This window comes from Petaurus breviceps, unplaced genomic scaffold (genome assembly GCF_028583685.1).
Source record: "Petaurus breviceps papuanus isolate PSGF00001 unplaced genomic scaffold, PetGlider_PUasm1.0 523, whole genome shotgun sequence".
NCBI classification, from domain to species: Eukaryota; Metazoa; Chordata; class Mammalia; order Diprotodontia; family Petauridae; genus Petaurus; species Petaurus breviceps.
Genome location: NW_027186356.1, coordinates 1,667,520 through 1,685,433, shown reverse-complemented (window position 1 = coordinate 1,685,433; position 17,914 = coordinate 1,667,520). Strand labels below are relative to the sequence as shown.

Genomic DNA, 17,914 nt, shown 5'->3' with positions numbered 1-17,914 from the left:
ATATAATGTTTTTTTTTGCTCAGAGAGACTGACTTTTATCTATAACTTTTCAATATAGCTTGCAAAACAGCAAAAAAAAAAAAGTTTTCTGGATATTTACAAACTTCAAGGCTACCAAGGAACTGAAAACCATACCAAATGCAGTTTTATACTGTTTCACTTGGTGTTAAATCAAGTAAGTTATTCAAGGACTTGAAGACAGCATGAAAAGTATTTATTCTACATTTGAATTATTAGTCTCCTTATCCCTTCTTATACTTGTAAAAATAAAACTTTGTTTTGAACCACACAAAAAAAAAAGTTCTAAAAAAAGCCCAGTTCTAAATGTCCTAGGACTGGGGTGGGGTGAGGGGAGAGTGTGCAAATCTGTGTGAATGTCAGCTTTTCCAGGTGAATGGCTCTGTATCTGAGCATGTGAACACAGATCAGGATTTTAAGTCCTAGCTTGCTCAAGAGGCCAGAACTCCCAGTAGTTTACACAGCAGAGGCCACAGCAAGCTTGAAATAGTTGGAGGGAGGAAGGAAGGGGCCAGGAGAGGGGTGACTGACAGAGCAGGTAGAGGGGCTTGGGGGTGAGCAGGCTAGGAGTTTCCCACAGATGAGGAGGGCGCTGACCAAAGACATGCCAGAGAAATTCCCCTGCAAGCCTCCAAGGCCCAGGGGAGGGTGAGGCCATCCCAGAGACCTCTGCAGTCCTGGGCCTCCCTCAGGACCCTCTAGGTGACTGCCCCTTGCTAAAGGTCATTCTAGCAAGTGCCAATGCCTTGCCCATTCTCTGGGAGTTCCAACCTATAAAAAGAGCTTTTTTGTTGCTAAGTCATTTCAGTCCAAATCTCTGTGACCCCATTTGGAGTTTTCTTGGCAAAGATACTGGTGTGGTCTGCCATTTCCTTCTCCGCCTTATTTTACTGATGAAGAAACTGAGACAAATAGGGTAAAGTGACTTGTCCAAGGTTACACAGCTAGTAAATGTCTAAGACTAGATTTTAACTCAGGTCTTCCTGCCTCCAGGCCCATCATTCCATTCAACCCACCACCTAGCAGTCCATCAAATTCACTTCCATGCAATTCACTCGTGAGCTGCTGGGTAAAACCCAGGTGTCCCGGCTCCTGAGCAAAAGTTTTTCCCCAGAAGTGGGGGACTCAGAAGATTCCCAAATCTGAAAGGACTTTGCGAGACCCTCTATTCCCATCCCTCCCATTTCACAGATGAGGAAGCTAGAAGGCGATCATTGTAAGGCCTCTCCATCACTGCAAATTGCCTTAGATTATTCTCTGTGGTTGTTTGGGCATTTTTCATTCCCATCCAATGCTTGGTGACCCCGCTTGGGGTTTTCTTGGCAGGGATACTGAAGTGGCTTGCCATTTCCTTCTCCGTGAATTATACTTTCCTGTGTATATGTTGTGTCTTTTTTGTAATAATATGGGGCCTCTGGGGCTTCGGCCTGGAGCATTGACATCTGTCCCTGAACCATGGTGCTCCTCTCTGGGGCTCTCTTTACCCCCCTCTCCGAACCTTCCTCTCTTTTCCTGCCCCTTCTCCCATCACCCCACATTTCATGGAGAATCCTGGCTGTTCCATTGTCTTTGAGCAAGCCCCTACCCCTCTGCTGCCCCGCCTCAGTTTTTACTGCCATTCCCCTCTTCTGTTCCTCTTCAATCAATTGATTAATCAGCAAGCATTTATATTTAATTATACCTACTGTGTACCAGGCAGGCACTAGAGATACAAAAACAGAAATTAAACAGTTCCTGCCCTCAGTGAACTTATAGTCTGGAGGGATGGGAAATAATAGGTTCATGTATAGGACTATACAAAAAATATAAAATGGATTCCAGAAAACTTTGGAAGAAGGGCACTAGCACTTGGATCAGGAAAGGCCTCCCCTATAGAAGATGGCTTAAGTAGAGAAACTAGGAATTTTAAGTGGTAGAGGGGAGAAGGGAGTGCATTCCAGGCAGGGGGGACAGCCAATGCAAAGGCATGGAGGTGGGAAATGGAGCTCTCTGTATGAGTAACTAAGAGCTCTTTTCCCAGCTCTCCAGCCTCCAAATGAATTTGGAATGAATTCTCAGTGTCTAGCATATACTAGGTTCTTAACAAATATTTGTCAAATGAATTGAAATAAGTGGAAAGAGTTCTGGGTTTAGTGTCTGTGGACCTGAGTTTGAATCCCAGATCTGCCCCTTTCTGAGCTGTGTGACCTTGGGCCAGTCACTTGCCCTTTCTAAGCCTCACTTTTGGGTAAGATGATCCCTGAGATCCTTCCCAGATCTGAATCCTCGTCTCCTATGAGAGGGGGACTTGCCTGCTCCAAAATCACCTGGCAGGCAGGTTACTGGAAGAGCTGAGACCAGCTGGGACTAAAGCACTTACCAACCCCAGGCATCCTGAGGCCTGGCCACCCTTACAGGTGTGTGGGAGTCTGTGTGTGTGTGTGCTGGTGGGTGGGCTTGACTGCATTTGTAGCCGACATGTATATACAGCACTTTGAGGTTTATACCTTCTCTGTATGTGGTATCATTTGAATCTCACAGCATTGGACAGATGAGGAAACTGAGGCTGTTAGGTACAGCTATTGGATTTAGACCTGGGTGTCTCCTGGTTCCAAGATTTTTCCATGAGGTGTGTGTGGGGGGGAGGTTGTATTTGAGGTCCTGGGATATACTGCACCCCGTCCCCCCAGATCCCAGAGGGGCTGCTCCTCAGGGCCCTCCAAAGCTCTTGGGGAAGGGGGCAGGGGAGCCCAGGACAGGGTTCCCAAGCCAGGCCTGTAGAAAGGAGAGTGCCCCAGGGAGGAAAATAAGCCCAGTGGTTGTTTTTTGTGGGTGTGTATTTCGCCTTCCGCTCCTTTTCCTGTTGGGGGGCGGGGGGAGACCATGGGGCCAACGCCAATGAGTGGCAGGGCCCCTGTCACATGGCCCTGGCTCTGACAGCTTGGAGGTGGAAGGGGGAGAGCCAATGTGGTCCCATCAGCCGCCAGACGTCTGGAGTGAGGAACCGAGAGGGAGGGCTGGGGATCGTGGAGTCCCCCCTCCAGAGCCTTGAGCTGGGCAGGCACCTAGGTCCCCTGGCCCTTTTGCCTCCCTCTGGAGGGTGGCCGGCGCTCGGTTCAGCCGTTGTGCTTCCCCCACCCCCAGCCCAGCAGGCAGACACACATCATGTTCTCCAGGAAGAAGCGGGAGCTGATGAAAACCCCATCCATTTCCAAAAAGAGCCGTGCAGGAAGCCCCAGCCCCCAGGTCCCCTCGGTGAGTGGTCCTGGCCTGGAGGGTAGGGGGAGGAGGCTGTGCAGGCCCTGTGCAGGGCTGGGCGCAGACCTTAGCCCCCCGAGAGGCAGAGCTGGAAAAGGCCCTTAGGCATCTAAGGCAGGGAAACTGAGGCCCAGAGACGGGAATTGCCCTGCTTAATGGTCCTGAGATCTGAACCCCAAACCTCAGCTTATTCTCTGGGGAGGGCGGAAAAGGGGGAAGGGCCAGAGATGAGAGGAGCTAGCTACTGTGGGTGGCTGGGTCAGGAAATGAACCCTCAAAGCTAGATAAGGAAGGGTCTCCAAGCTGGAGTAAACTGGGGGGGTTCCGGGGCCTAGAATGGCTCAGAGCTCAGTGTCTCCCCCATTCTTTGACTCTTCCCACTTTTTCCCTTAAGATTCAGGTGTGGCCACCCAAACTGAGGCAGGTTTTGATTAGTCTTAAGGAGATTCTAAGAGGGGTCACTGTTGTCTCCGGGTTGGGGAGAGGGGCTTACTCTCCGGGCTTCATCATCAGTGGTCACGCCCATACTCTGGGTCCTCCCCCACCCCCATGAAGCAGCGCCCAAGAAGCTGTCTAGGTGGGGCTCCCCCTCCTACCCTGTGTCCCACCCTCGGGGCACTGGAGGTCAAGGGAATGCTAAGCCGGAGACTGGGGACAAAGCAGAGCTACAGTCCCTGCTCAGCTGGTCTCAGGGGGGCTGAATCTCTCAGCAGAGACCCTGGTGTGTGGCTGAAGGTAGGCCTGGCTAGGGCACCGAGAATGGCGGGAAGGAAAGGGGGAAGTTGGGTCCCGAAGCCTGGGGTGGGGAGAGGCCCTGCGGTCAGGTGCCCCTCAGAGCTGGAGACCTTCGTGTCCTCCCAAGGACCTGGTGGCCAGGAAGCTGCTGCTTCTTCCCAAGGGTCATTGGGGGCCATCCTGGGAAGACTGGGGCCTTGACGGTTCTTGGGGGAGACCAGGGAGCCATAAGGGGCTTCTGGGAAGATGGGGGGGAATGCCCTGCCTCCCCCACGAATTCCAACTCATCCCTACTCAAGCCCACTCTGGAGCTCCCTTTTCCTGAAAGCCTTCCTGACTCCCCTGGGTGTTCCTAGTACCCTCACTCATCATGGGCAGCAGTGGGTCATTACAGTTATTTGTTCTGGTGTTTTATCCCCTAGGAGGTCACTGAATCTCACCCTCTCATCTTACAGATGAGGAAACTGAGGCCAAGGGAGGTTAGTGGTTTTTGCCCAGGATCACATACTCTCAGGAGTCATCTCAGCCAGGGGTTCAGTTCCCAAGTCAGTCTTTCTTTTCTGTCTTCCTTACCTTCGTTGAACAGTAGCGCTGACAAACACCACCACTGCCCCTTAGGTTTTCAGTTTCTTGCCCAATCCACCATTATCTCTGGCAAGAATCTCCCCATCTCTGATGGATGTGATGAGGGGAACCCAGGGCTGTCTGGGGATGATGCATTTAGCATAGAGCTGGTACATAGTAGGCACTCAATAAATACTTGACTGACTGACTGACATGGGGAGTATCTAGGGGGCTCTCGAAATCCTGGAACATCACACTTGGAACAGACCTTAGAAATCCTTTAGTTTAATTCCCTCATTTTATATCATGGGAAACTGAGACCCGGTGAGGTCTTGTGCAAAGTCTCACAGAAAGTAGTGCTGCTGGGATTCAGACCCAATGGAGGCCCTGAATGGTGGCACCCACTGAGGGACACCATTCGATGCTTCCTGCCCTTCTGCTCTGTCTTTGGGCATCAGCTGAGAGGTAGTATTGATGGAGTACAAAGGAGGCTGGATTTGGAGTCTGAGGACCTGACTTTGTATCCTGACTCTCCTATGTCTTACCAGTTGTATTTTCTTCTCTTGGTCAAAGTTTCCTCCTCTATAAAATGATCAGATGATCTTTAAAATCTCTTCTACCTCTAAATAGGATTCTCCCCCTTCTGGAGCTCCTGCTTCTCTCTCTGCCTTTTCATGCTTAGATTCCTGGGGGCAAAAATCAAGGGAAACAGTAATATCAACAAACATTTTCTAAGTGCCCATATGTGCATGGTTTTGTCTTCAAGGCAAGGTAACAAAGTTGTGGGGTTTTTTGCTGTTGTTGTTTTTAAACACAGTCCCTACCTTGAAGGGGGAAGTTTATATTTTGGTATAATATGAGATCAATGGGAGCAAAGGAGAAATGCAAAGTGCTTTTGGAATATTTGAGGAAGGAGTAACTACCTTTGTTTGGGGGGATCAGGGAAGGCCTCCGAAATGACCTGGTCCCAGAGCTGAGCCTTGGAGGAAGATGATGATTCTGAAGAGCATAGATGAGGGGGGATGGCATTCTGGGTGCGCTGGTGTTTTATGAAACAAAGCCACAAAGTTTGGAGACTAGCACAAGGTTAGGGGAATAGCAATCTTGTTCAGTTTGGCTACAATGTATAGTTCATTGAAGTCATGTGAAATAAGGATAAAAAGGTTAAAATATGTATATTTTAAAAAGAATAAAAGGGTGAAAAAATAAATTTTTAAAAGAATAGAAAAACTAAAAATAATTTTAAAAATAGAAATGTAAAAATAATTTAAAATAAAAAAAAAGAATAGAGAGGTAGATGGGAGACTGATTGTGGAGGGTCTGGAATGCCAGGCTAAGGAATCTTCATTTCACCTTAGAGGAAGTAGGGTGTCACTGAGCTTTTTTTAGAGCAGGATGGTGGAATGGTCAGTGCTTCAGAAGATTTTAGGGTTTTTTGCTCCACTGTGAAGGCTGTATTGGAGAAAGGAAAAACTGAAAGAAGAGAGGCCAGTTCTGAGTTGATTGGCTTCTGTATAGAAGGGAAAGGGGCCAATCTGAGAGGTGTTGTGGAGAAAGAATGGATTGGATATGGGGGGTGAGGAAGAGTCAAAGATGTCCTGAGCCTGGGTGCCTGGGAGGATGATGATGCCCTCAGGAGAAAGAAGGTGTTAAAAGAGGTTTAGGTTTGGGGGGGTGATGAGGGCTTCATTTAAGGACTTGCTGAGTTTGAGGTGACAGAGGTCATACAGGTGGGGAAGTCCCATATGCAATTAGAAATGTGGGCCAGGAATCCTCTAGAAAGAAAAGGCTTCATCTTGCCCCACCCTGCCTTGAGTCCTGTGGTCCTTGAACACAAAATGGTTCCCCACAGTTACCTCCTGCCCCTTTTTTAATTCACCTGGGCCTTGACGTAAGGTTCTTGGTCTCCATTCTTCACTTACTGATTGGCCTTCTGGGTAAGGATTAGCAAGAGACGAGGTGTTCAAGCTTATCTGGAGGAGGTTAGAGAGTGAATTCCCCAATCTAAGCAGAAGCTGAACAGGAAGTTGTAGAAAGGGGTCCTGCCCATGGATGGGTAGAGCCACATGCCCTTAGGGGGGCCCTTCCAGCAATGAGTTTTTGTGATTGTGGCACCCAGTTTTCCTGATGGTGGTGATGGGGCTGAAGCAAGCAGCCCCACCCCCACCCCTACCCCTCCAGAGCAGGAAGAGAGGGCTGAGCCGCCCTACTCTGTGGTTTGGAGCTTCTATAGAGTCGCTTGTGAAAGGGCCCCCAAGCAGGAGGAAATTGAGTAACAGAGGGAGGCCTGGAAAGGGGTGGGGGGGAACCCCATAATAAATCTCACCCGTTTGCCTTTGACTCATAAACCCAGGGATGCCCCATAACTTCCCAGTGGGACCTGAGAAGATCAGAGCTGGGAGGGCTCTCAGAGTTCAAAATATGCACATTTTGGGGGACCTTGGAGGTCATTGATACAACCCTATACAAAAGAACATATTGGAAGTCTTGGGGCAGGGAGGGGCAGCTAGGTATGTACCTAGAGATGGGAGGACATGAGTCCAAATGTGACCTTGGACACTTACTAGCTGTGTGACCCTAGACAAATCACTTAACCCCAATGTCAACACACACATACATGTGCTTGCACATACACACACCCACACACACACACACAAAGGGTTCATCAATCTGCTTGAAGACCTTCATCAAGAGGGATCCCATGACTTCTTGATGAAGTTCATTCCACCTTAGGACAGCAGGTTTTCCTTAACTCTAGCTTAATCCTACCTCCCACAGCCCCCTTCCCCCATGTTAGTTCTGCCACTTGGGACCCAGGAGACAAGTCAGTAGAAACCCTCTTCCACAAAACAACCCCAACTACTCAAAGCCAGCTGTGTCCTCCTCAAGACTTCATTTCTGCAGGCTAAACTTTCCCAGTTCCTTTAGTAAATCCTCATATGACTTGGTCTCAACCACCAGCCCAACCTCCTTCCTTTGGACACTTTCCAGCTTGCAATGCTAATAACAATAGCAGTAATAATAACAGTGCTTAGTGTGAAGGCTCTTTTGGAGAAACTGAAAGTAGGGAGGATGCTGTGCGTCGATCCACTAAAGGGGAGACCATCTGCACAGAGGGAAGGGGGTAGATCAGAGGGATATTGGGGGGAGGAAGAGTGGATTGGACTTAGCCATGGATCGGGTGTGGGTGGTGAAGAATATTCCAATATTTTGGAATTTTGGAGGAGGGAGGGAATACCTTCAACTGGGGGCATAAGGGAAGGGCTCACAAAGGAGCTGGTGGGGCAGCTAAGCAATGCAGTGTGTAAAGCACCAGGCCTGAAGTCAGGAAGACTCATCTTCCTGAGTTCAATTCTGGCTTCAGACACTAATTAGCTGTGAGACCCTGGACAAGTCAATTCACCCTATTTGCCTCAGTTTCCTCATCTGTAAAATGAATTGGAGGAGGAAATGTCAAATCAGTCCAGTATCTTCATCAAAAAAAAAAACCCAAATGGGGTCATGAAGGAAAAAAAATTAAGTAGGTGTCCCTTGAGCTGAGCCTGAGAGGAAGACAAGGAAGGCATTCCAAGGGTGGGAAGCATAGGATTAGGGGAAGAGCTCTTCAGAGTGCTTTAAAGCTTGCCAAGTGGAAAGATACAATACATATACACTCATTTGAACCTCACAACCACCCTGTGAGAGAAAGAGATGCGATGATCATGTCTATTTTGTGGTCACTGTTCAGTTATTTTAGTTGTGTCCTACTCTCTGTGACCCCATTTGGGGTCCTTTTGACAGAGACACTGGAGTGGTTGGCCATTTCCCTCTCCAGCTCATTTAACAGATGAGGAAACTGAGGCAAACAGGGTTAAGTGATTTGCCTAGGGTCACACAGTGTCTGAGACTGGATTTGAACTCAGGAAGATAAGTCTTCCTTATTCTAAGCCCAGTGCTCTGTCCGCTGCACCACCTAGTGGCCCATTTTATAGATAAAGAAACAGACTGAGGGATGCTAAATAAATGACTTGTCCCAGGTCACACAGCTGCTAACTGTCTGATTCGGGATTTGAAATCAGATCTTCCTGATTTCAGTTCTAACACTATCTGCTATGCCTAACTGCCTCTCAAAGTCCCTTTTAAATTGTGCCAACCGGAGCTGTACATGATGAAGGCAGATTGCAGGGGCATTATCATCTCCTTACTCCTGAAAGGTATTAGTTGTTTTTTTGTTTTTGTTTTTTCTAGGCAGTTGGGGTTGTGACTTGCCTAGGGTCACATACCTAGGAAGTATCAAGTGTTGGAGGCCGGCTTTGAACTCAAGTCCTCCTGATTCCAGGGCCAGTGATCTATCTACTATGACCCCTGGCTGTCCTGTATTAACTTTTTTTTTTTGACTGCCACAAGACCCATATTAAACTTGCAGCCCACCAATATCCTAGGGATGTTTTCTAAACAAATGTTTGTTTAACCCCACCTTTCTATCTTATTCTTCTGCAATTGATTTTTTGAACCCAAGGATGAGACCTGACATTTATTTACCCCTACTGAACTTTCTCTCTGCTCCTGTCAAGATGTTTTTGGATCCCAGTGATCATTCATCCAGTGTGTGACCTATTCATCCTGTCATCTGCTGCTCTGATGTCCTTATCCAAGCCTCTGATAAACCAAACACAGATCCCTGGGGCACTCCACTGGAGACCCCCTTCCAGGTTAACATTGAACCATGACCGACTTCCTAAGTCTGGCCATCTGATCAGCTAAATAACTGTATTACTGTCTAATTCCATCTCTGCATCTCCACAAGAATAGCAGGGTGCTCTTATCAAACTCTTCGTTAAAAATCTATGTAAGGTTGATTCTTCTTCCACAACATGACTAATGTAGAAATATATTTAATATGAATGTACATGTATAGCCTATATCAGACTTCATGCCGTCTTGGGGAGGGAGGGGGGAAATTTAGAACTCAAAATCTTATAAAAGTGAATGTTGGGCCCTTAATTAATAAATTAATTTTTAAAAACCCTATGTAAGGTTCTAGTGACATCATTCCCTCATCTACCCGTTACAAGATGGAATCAGGTTAGTCAGGCATGCCCTGTTTTGGATGAAACCTTGCAGGGTTCTCTGTGACCACTACCTGCTTCTCTTTTCTAGATTTCTAGCTTGAATAGCCCAACCCTCTCATTTTACAGATGGGGAAAGTAAGGCCCAGAAAGGAGAATAGGGCACCTAGCAAATCAGGGGCAGAAAGGACTGGAATCCTGGCTTCCTAGCTCTCCTGGCATCACCCTGTTCTCTTCTCCTTTCCCCACCTCATGGTGTCTCCTTTCTTCCCACCAGGAGCTGCCCAGGAAAGACACCACAGAGCTTCCGTCTCATGCTGCTGGACTGGACTCATCTCCTAGTGGGACCAAGTTGGGCTCGGGAGCTGTGGGTACTCTTAAGCGTCCAACTAGCCTGAGCCGCCATGCCAGTGCTGCCGGCTTCCCCCTCTCAGCCCCGAGCACCTGGACGTTGGGTCGGGGTCATAAGAGCCCCATGACCAACAGCCCTGTGGAAGGCAGTGACGGGCTTTTTGTGGATGTGGAGGACATCTCCCAGCTGCTGGCCCATGTGGCCCGATTTGCCGAGGCCTTGGAGAAGCTCAAAGACACGATTCTGAGAGATGGTGAGTGCCTTTCCCTCTTCAGTGACAGGGTCACCAAGCAACCTTCTCATTCTGTCTCCATGGACCCATGGCTCACCCTCCTCACCTGGCATCATAGGCCCCTTAGGACAACACTGGGGGTAATCAGAAGGCCCAGTTACTTCTGCCACTTACTTCTTGGATCCCCTATCACTTAACCTCAGTAACCCCTAGAAGGCCAAATATCAGAACCAGGTCACACAGCTGGGACAAACTTTAGAACATAGATCTGGGCCTCAGTTTTACCATTTGTCAAATGAGGCGATTGAACTAGGTCAACTCTAAGGACTTCCAGATTGAAATCTTGTGATATGATTTGGGATCTGTATGCTATCCTGCGGCATCACTACACTCTTCTGTGCCATGGCCTGACCTTGATACCAGTGCACATAGGTGAACTCTGACCTTCTCCCCTCCTCCCCCTCCCCACCTGACCACAGCCCTGGCCTGGCTATGACCAGGTCCCACCAGGTGTGAGGCTTGGAAGAAGCATCTGATCCAGCCTGAGCTTATCCTTCATTCTAAGGCTGAGGTCAAGGCCATGCTCTCCATAGATTGGGCACCTCTCTGTCAAGGTTAGGCACTGGGCACATGGGAGTCACAGGCCTGCCACTGATATCCCACGATAACTTCAGCAACTCTATGCTGGACTTCTTTTGGTCTTACAGAACCAGCTGATTGAGTTAATAGAGCTTTGAAGGCTCCTTCCAGACTTAGCACTCCATTTTCTAAGGATCTTCCAGGCATGATGGTCTATATTCTAAGGGTCCTCCTAGCTAGGACATTCTGGGTTCACAGTATGACATTCTCTGTCCCATTTCCAACTATTCCAACTGCCACCCATTGGCCTGGGTGAACTGTTGAGGACTGCTTCTTTTACTGCAGAACCAACCCCCAGGTTCTTCTGGGAAGGTATGTGGCCACAGGGTGTGAGGAGCTAGTATGACCTCCCCATTCTGTCACAGTGGAAAAGCCATGTGGGGAAGTGTTGGGTGAGGCTTAGGTTTAAGCTCTGGCTCCCCGTCCCTGGGGCCAGGATAAGTGAGCTTCCTGCCCCAGAGTTATTTTCATCTGCCTGTCTTCCTGTTTACCCATCAGGGCCTCCAAGCTGTCAGCGGGTAGGGCTGGGCCAGGGGCACCAAGATAAATGCTCCCAAGGCTGCCAGGTCCCTGCCCCAAGTGCTCCAATGACTAGGGATAGAGCCTCTGTACACGGAGGGGAGGTGGGGAGGGAGGAAGAGATGACTAAGGGATTCCATGTGGGGGACCACAGCTCCACACTGGCCCTTTAAGGGGATGCCTGTCCCAGAAGAGATAAAGAAAACAGGGAGACATTCTTATCAAAGGTGGATATGACTTGTCTATGAATTGGAACCAAGCCTCTGCTGGTCCATTCTCTCCTGGCCCTCTGTGAGGCATCTACAGCACAGACTGAGGGACTGGGAGGCAAGAGCCCTGATTCTAGTCTAAGCTTTGCCACTAACCTGAAAAATGACCTGGAAAAGTCAGACTAGCGAATCTCTGTGGGTCCTCCCCAGCTTTGACATCCAGTGTTCTAAGAACCCTGTCAGCCCCAACATCCTGTGTTCTAAGGGACCTTCCAAGTCATGTTCTAAGGGTCCTCCAAAGCTCTGATATTCTGGGTTCTAAGGGCTCTCCCAGCTCCCATATCCTTTATTCTAAAGGCCCTCCCAGTTCTGACATTCCATGTTCTAAGGGCCCTCTTGGTCTGATGTTTATGATGGAAAAGATGAGGTCTCTGCTTTGTCGAGATGAGTGTTCCAACTGATGATAAGAGTGTATAACATTCTGACTGGAAGGGAGGGAGTCCCTCAAACTCCATGAAATTGGGACCCACCTACCCCAGTGCTAAGAGGAGGGTGTTTGAGCCCCAAATGATTGCTTTAAACCACTTTGTGGACCTTGAGGGAGGAAGATGGGAAAACTGAGGCCCAGAGTGAGAAGGGCACTTGGCCAAGGTCTCCCACTGAGTCTGTGGCAGAGCTGGGAACCGAAGGCCTGCCTTAGCAGCTCACTTGTTCTTTGCACTGTACAAGTGTCTTCCCCGGGTGTTCCCAGGGGAGGATGTGAAGCCTCTTAATGGAATCTACTGTTATTTCCTGCCCCAAGCTAATAGACTTTCTTCCTGTCTTTTCCTCACGTGCGTGAGTCCTCTGCCCTCCTCCCTTCCCTAAAAAAAAATTCCTCTTCCTTCTTTAGGTTTCCATGGCTCTGAATTCCCCCTGAGTCATTGTAGAATCACCACAGCAACCCCCACCCCTCCTTAGCCTGTGCTCCGATAACCTCCAGCCTCTATGAACCAACATCTTGTGTGGGGGGGGGGGATTAGGGGGAGAGGCAAGAAGGGAGGAGGACCTGATCAGACTAGCACCCTCCCTAGCTCCATAAGCCAAGTGTGGTCCGGAAGGAAGCACCCTGGAGTCAGGCCCTCCATCTGCAAAAATGGACTGAATAATCTTTTTGGTCATTCCCAGGGCCTACATTCTCTTATTTAAGGTTCTTTCCAGGCCTGTGCCTTTTTTTTTTTTTTTTTGGTGATAATCAGGATTAAGTGACTTGCCCAGGGTCACACAGCTAGTAAGTGTCTGAGACTGGATTTGAACTCAGGTCCTCCTGACTCCAAGGCTGGTGCTCTATTCTCTGCATGGCCTAGCTTCCCCCTATACCAGTGCCATTTTAATAATTTTATATAGAGCTCTTCAAGGTTCAAAGTGTGTTAGTTGACCAGGACCTCACAATAAGGCTTAAGGTTTGTAAAATGCTTTATAAATATTATTTCATTTTATCCTCATACTACCCTGGGAGGTAGGTGCTATTATTACCTCCATTTTACAAATGAAGAAACTAAGGCTGGGAGGAGTTAGGCCACTTGCCACAGCTAGTTATTGTCTGAGGCTGGATTTGAACTCAGATCTATAGGCCCATGATTCTATCCATTTCTTTACTTCATTGGCACAGGTCTCTACATTAACATCCCCTGACATTCTATGTCCCAAAATTCTGTTCCTTTCCAGCTATTATGTTCTAGGTTATATATTCTAAAGTCCTTCCCTGCTCAAACTTTCCAAGTTCTTTGTTCTAAGGTCCCTTCTGGCTCTGAAATTCTATCTTCTAAAGGACTTTCTAGCTCTGCTCTCCGATGCTTTATTTCCTCTGATTCTAACATAGGGGAATTTATATAATGTTTTGAATCAAGTCTGTCTTGAGCTCCCTAACACTTCTGCTCTGCAGGGCAGGAATTTTATCCCCATTTTACAGATGAGGAAAGTGAGGTTTGGAGAAATGAAAGCATTTGTCCACGAACACCCAGCTAGGAAGTATAGAAAAAAGAGTCTCCTTTCCCCCGCCTTGCCTGCAGTCTGGTCCAGAGACCACTGTCCCCTGGCCCTTCTCAGCAGGGCAGGGTACTCCCCCCTGGTAGCTGGCTTTGAGTGTCCTGGGGGAATCGATCAGAGTCTGGTGGGCCTAGAACAGGTAGGTCCTTGTACATAGCAAGTATTTGTGGAATTGATTAGAGATAAACAAAGGAATCCCTCCCCTGCTTCATTTCCCTAGAAAAAAATTCCTTACTTGGTGACAATCCTTCTTGGAGATAAACCTCTGGCTCAATTCCTTTGGTCAAGGAGAGATTGATAGGCCGTTTGTCCTTAAGTCTGGAAACAAAGCCCTTCTGTCTTAAGAATACCGACCAGGAGCCTGGGTCCCTCTGATAGCCTTGGGGATCTCAGTCCTGTCTGACAAAGGGAGGAGGCATCGGAAGTAAAAGGAGGCTTTTTATGATCACAGATAAAGCCACCTGCTTTCACCCTTTGCAAACAAAAACCACCACCACACCAAAAACTCATCACCAACAGACAACACTTAGACCTCCCCAGGACTCATTCAGCTTTCTTCTTAACTACTTTTCCAAAGGTTTGTCTGTGGGATGATGCATTCATCATTAAAATGAGATCGGTTCCATTTAACAAGCTTTGACAGGGTGGCCCAGAGGATAGAGAACTGGGCGGGGAGCCGGGAAGACCTGAGTTCAAATCTAGCCTAAGACACTCATGAGCTTGGTGATGCTGGGGCAGAGCTTTGCCTCAGTTTACCCTCTGTAAAAAACCGGAGGTGCTATTATTACCTTGCTCCCAGGATAGTTGGTGAGGATTAAAAGTAATACTAATTGTGAAATGCTTAGCCCATAGTAAATGCTATATAAATGTTAGCTATTATTAAAAATAACATTATTACTGTGTGTGAGGAGGCCCTGGGCTAGGGACTGAGGATAAACAGATTCAGATTTTACTCTCCCGGAGGTAAGGGGAAGGAAGACAAGCCCACAAATCTCTGTGACACAAAAGTAAAGAATTGGGGGGGGGGGATACTGTCTTGGACTAAGCTCTAAAGAGTTTCTTCTTCTTGTGGGACCTGAGGCTCCGTTTCCTTATCTACAAATGGAAGGAGGAGGGTCGGACTAGAGCATCTTTGACGGCTGTTCCAGTTCTAAATTCCATGGACTCCCCCCAGGAAGGAAGGCTGGACCTGAGGCCAAGGGGAGGGGAAGAGGGGCTGACTTTAAAAAGGGGAGGCGGTCCATGGGTGGAGTTGGAGGGGGGATGGGGAAATCTGAGCCTTGGAGCCGGAAGGGACCCCAGACACCTACTCCTATCCCCGAGACCTTTATATCCGTCCCCCTGTGATTTGGGGCCAGTCACTTAATTTTCCTTCCTTTCAGAGTCCTCAAATCTAATAAGGTAGTTGGGATGGATTGACCTCTGTGGGATCCTGGACAAGTCATTGAACCCCATGAGCCTCAGTTCCCTCATCTGTAAAATGGGGATGATTACTGCACCTCCGTCCCGGGGTTGTTGTGAGGATAAAGAGACGTAACGTATGTAAAGTGATGCATAAATATTGTAGCTATTTAATTAGGAGGATGAGGTTGATTCCACCGGCCCTGGAGCTGTGATGCTGGGTGCAGATGGGGAAACTGAGGTCCAGAGAAGGTCACACTGGTGCAAGCTGGCTCCAGCCCCGGCGCTCTTTGGCACTTAAGGCTGCTACCAAAGGGATTCCATTCCAGTCTTGGGGAAATTGGATTAGCCGCGTGACCCTGGGCAAGTCACTTCCCCTCAAAGGACCTTAGTTTGCTTATCCGTAAAAAGGGAGGCCGGACCAGCCCAAGCAGAGTCTTCTCGCAGCTCGGAAGCAGGAACCAGGGGCATGCCTCCCCTCCCCCACCGGCGAGGGGCTCGCGGCCGCTGGAATGCGGGAGGGGGGGTGGGAGGAGTGGGAAGCGGGAGGACGAGTCCATCGGGATCGAAGAGGGGGGCGTAGGTCCACTTGGTCCGATTTGGTGGGGGCGGGACCCCGAGCCCCGCGGGTCAGGACGGAGGTTGGAGTTCGCCTGATGCGCTCGGGGCGCCGCCGCGCACCCCCGCTGCCCGAGCCTCCCCTGTCCCGCTCCCACACTACCCCAGGCGCCCCCGGCCCCCCAGACCTGGGTTACCTGTGGGGAGGGGCGGGGGTGTGGCCGTCCGCTGCCCCGCCCCCGCCCCACATGAGGTGGTTGGACGTCCCAGACCGAGTTAGTTCTAGGGTTGCTCGCGCCCCCTCCCCGCTTTCTCCCCTAAAGGCCGAGGGACCCCCGGCCGGCCGTGGACATGTGCGTGTGCGGCCGCCTGCATCCCCAGCTGGAGGGGGCCCGGCTCGGCTGTCCCCTAGGTCCGCCAGGTGAGAGGGCCAGGGGCTGGGGGGCTGGGGGCGGGAAGAGAGGGGCTATGCCCTCTCCGTGTGCCGGCGCCCTTCCGGTCCTCTGCTGGGCCAGGTGGTGGACCTGGGCCCGAGACCAGGTGTGCGGGGGTGCCCATCCTCCCCCCCCGAGGAGGGGGGCCCTTTCTCTGGCCAGGTGTGCTGGGCCCGCCCCCCGGGGGAGGGAGCCTTCCCTGGGGCCAGGTGTGCGGGGGTGTCCATCCTCCCCCCGGGAGGGGGCCCCGGAACTCAGAACCCCGAAAGCCCCCTGCCCGTGGGCAGGAACCTTAGAACAGAATTCAGGATGCCAGAGCTGGAAGGAGCCTTAGAACGGAGAAGTGAGACTTTTACAGGACGTGCAGTCCTTAGAATGTAGAACCTTAGACTAGAGAACGTAGGATGACAGAACTGGGAGGAACCTGGAGCATTTTTTAAAATTCTGAACTTAAACCCCCCGCCCTCCGCCCCAAAGGAGCATTTCCATTTACACAGCACAGCACCCAAAAAGAGGGTTGTGTACGAAATCTTGAGTCTCCATTCGGTACTGCTTGGCTTTTAAAAATAAATTCCATGCCTTATTTTCAAATCCGTTTTTCTTGTCTGATTTTCCTTCTGAACTATCACACGTCCAAAAAAAGTTTCAATACACCTTCCCTTTTTGGGGCATCCCTGTTTCTCATTCCTTCTTTCCCCTTTCATCCCCCCATTTAAAAATAAAAATGAAAACGAAAGAAAGTGGGGAAAAGCTCCTTTAGCAAATAGCCCGGCAAGTCAAATCCACCCAATGGACCTGCCCGAAAATGTAGGACTTTGGGCACCTTGAGTTCAGCGCCTCTGTTAGGAGGGAGGTAATATGCTTCCTTTTAAGCCTCCCAGAGAACAGAATTCTTAAGGCTTTCAAAGCTGTTTTTCTTTACAATGTTAATTGTAAAGAAATTGTTCTCCTGTTACTGCTTACTTCACAGGTTGATATCACTCAGGCCCTGAAGTTGTCTCTTTCAGCATGCTTACAGTAAGCACGATTATATTCCTTTATGTCCATAGACCCCAGTTTGTTTCAGCCTTTCCTGTGTAATAGTACTTAGAAAGGAGGGCCTTAAACCTTAGAATTTGGGATCAATTCTAGAAAGGACATAAGGGTCATAAGATGGAGGGATCAGATTTAGAAGGGAGAGAATCTTAAAAATTTAGAAGCTGTCATTAAAGCCAATCCCCTTATTTTACAGATGAAAAATTTGAGGCACCCTGAGATGGCCGTTGTCATGTTAGCACTTGCCTTGAGGCAGGATTTAAAACTAGGTCTTCTAGACTCCCAAGTCCTGGCCACTTGGCCATGCAGACCTTAGAGCACAGAATGTCAGAGTTGGGACTTTAAAACATAAGATGTCAGCTTGGAGGGCCCATAAAACAATATTGGAGCTGGAAGGACCTTAGAACACTTAATGTCAGAGTTGGAGGGACTTTAAAACATAAAGATGGCTACATCAGATTACTTGCCTCTTGGGAAAGGAGAGAGAAAAATTTGGAACTCAAAATCTGTATGTGTGATTAGAAAAAATAAAATTCTATTAGAAAAAACCACATAAGGTGTCACCTTGAAGGGCCAATAAAACAATGTTGGAGTTAGACCTTAGAACAGGGAATACTTAATGTCATAGGTGGGTCTGGAACCTTAGAACATAAGACAGAGCTGGGAGAAACTTGGAACCATAAAATGTCAGAGCTTGAGTAAACTCTAGGATATAGGATGTCTGAACTGACACAGGGACCTTAGAACATTGAATAATAGAGCTGAACAGGACTTTAGGAAATATAATATGTCCAGTTAGAAGGGATTGCACTTGGTCTCCTTGGCCCCAAGAGGCAAATTTAGATGGGAGCAGCAGCTGGAACATAGGCAATAGTTGCAGGCAGAGAGATTTAGGGTCTGTGGGG

The 17,914-nt window shown here is 49.0% G+C and overlaps 1 protein-coding gene across 3 annotated transcripts in view; it reads left to right on the top strand.

The window, feature by feature from the left end:
* Window positions 1-2,922: 2,922 nt before the first annotated feature.
* Window positions 2,923-17,914, top strand: part of ARHGAP45 (Rho GTPase activating protein 45) — a 46,804-nt gene continuing 31,812 nt past the window's right edge. The window contains exons 1-2 of one of the 3 annotated variants that reach the window (XM_069102032.1): window positions 2,923-3,252; window positions 9,880-10,207. In XM_069102032.1, coding sequence (XP_068958133.1) covers window positions 3,163-3,252; window positions 9,880-10,207 — 418 coding nt within the window. In that variant the 5' untranslated portion in view covers window positions 2,923-3,162. Of the gene's footprint in view, window positions 3,253-3,884; window positions 3,991-9,879; window positions 10,208-15,776; window positions 15,962-17,914 lie in introns of those variants that run through there. The other 2 variants (XM_069102031.1, XM_069102033.1) reach the window with 2 other exon arrangements.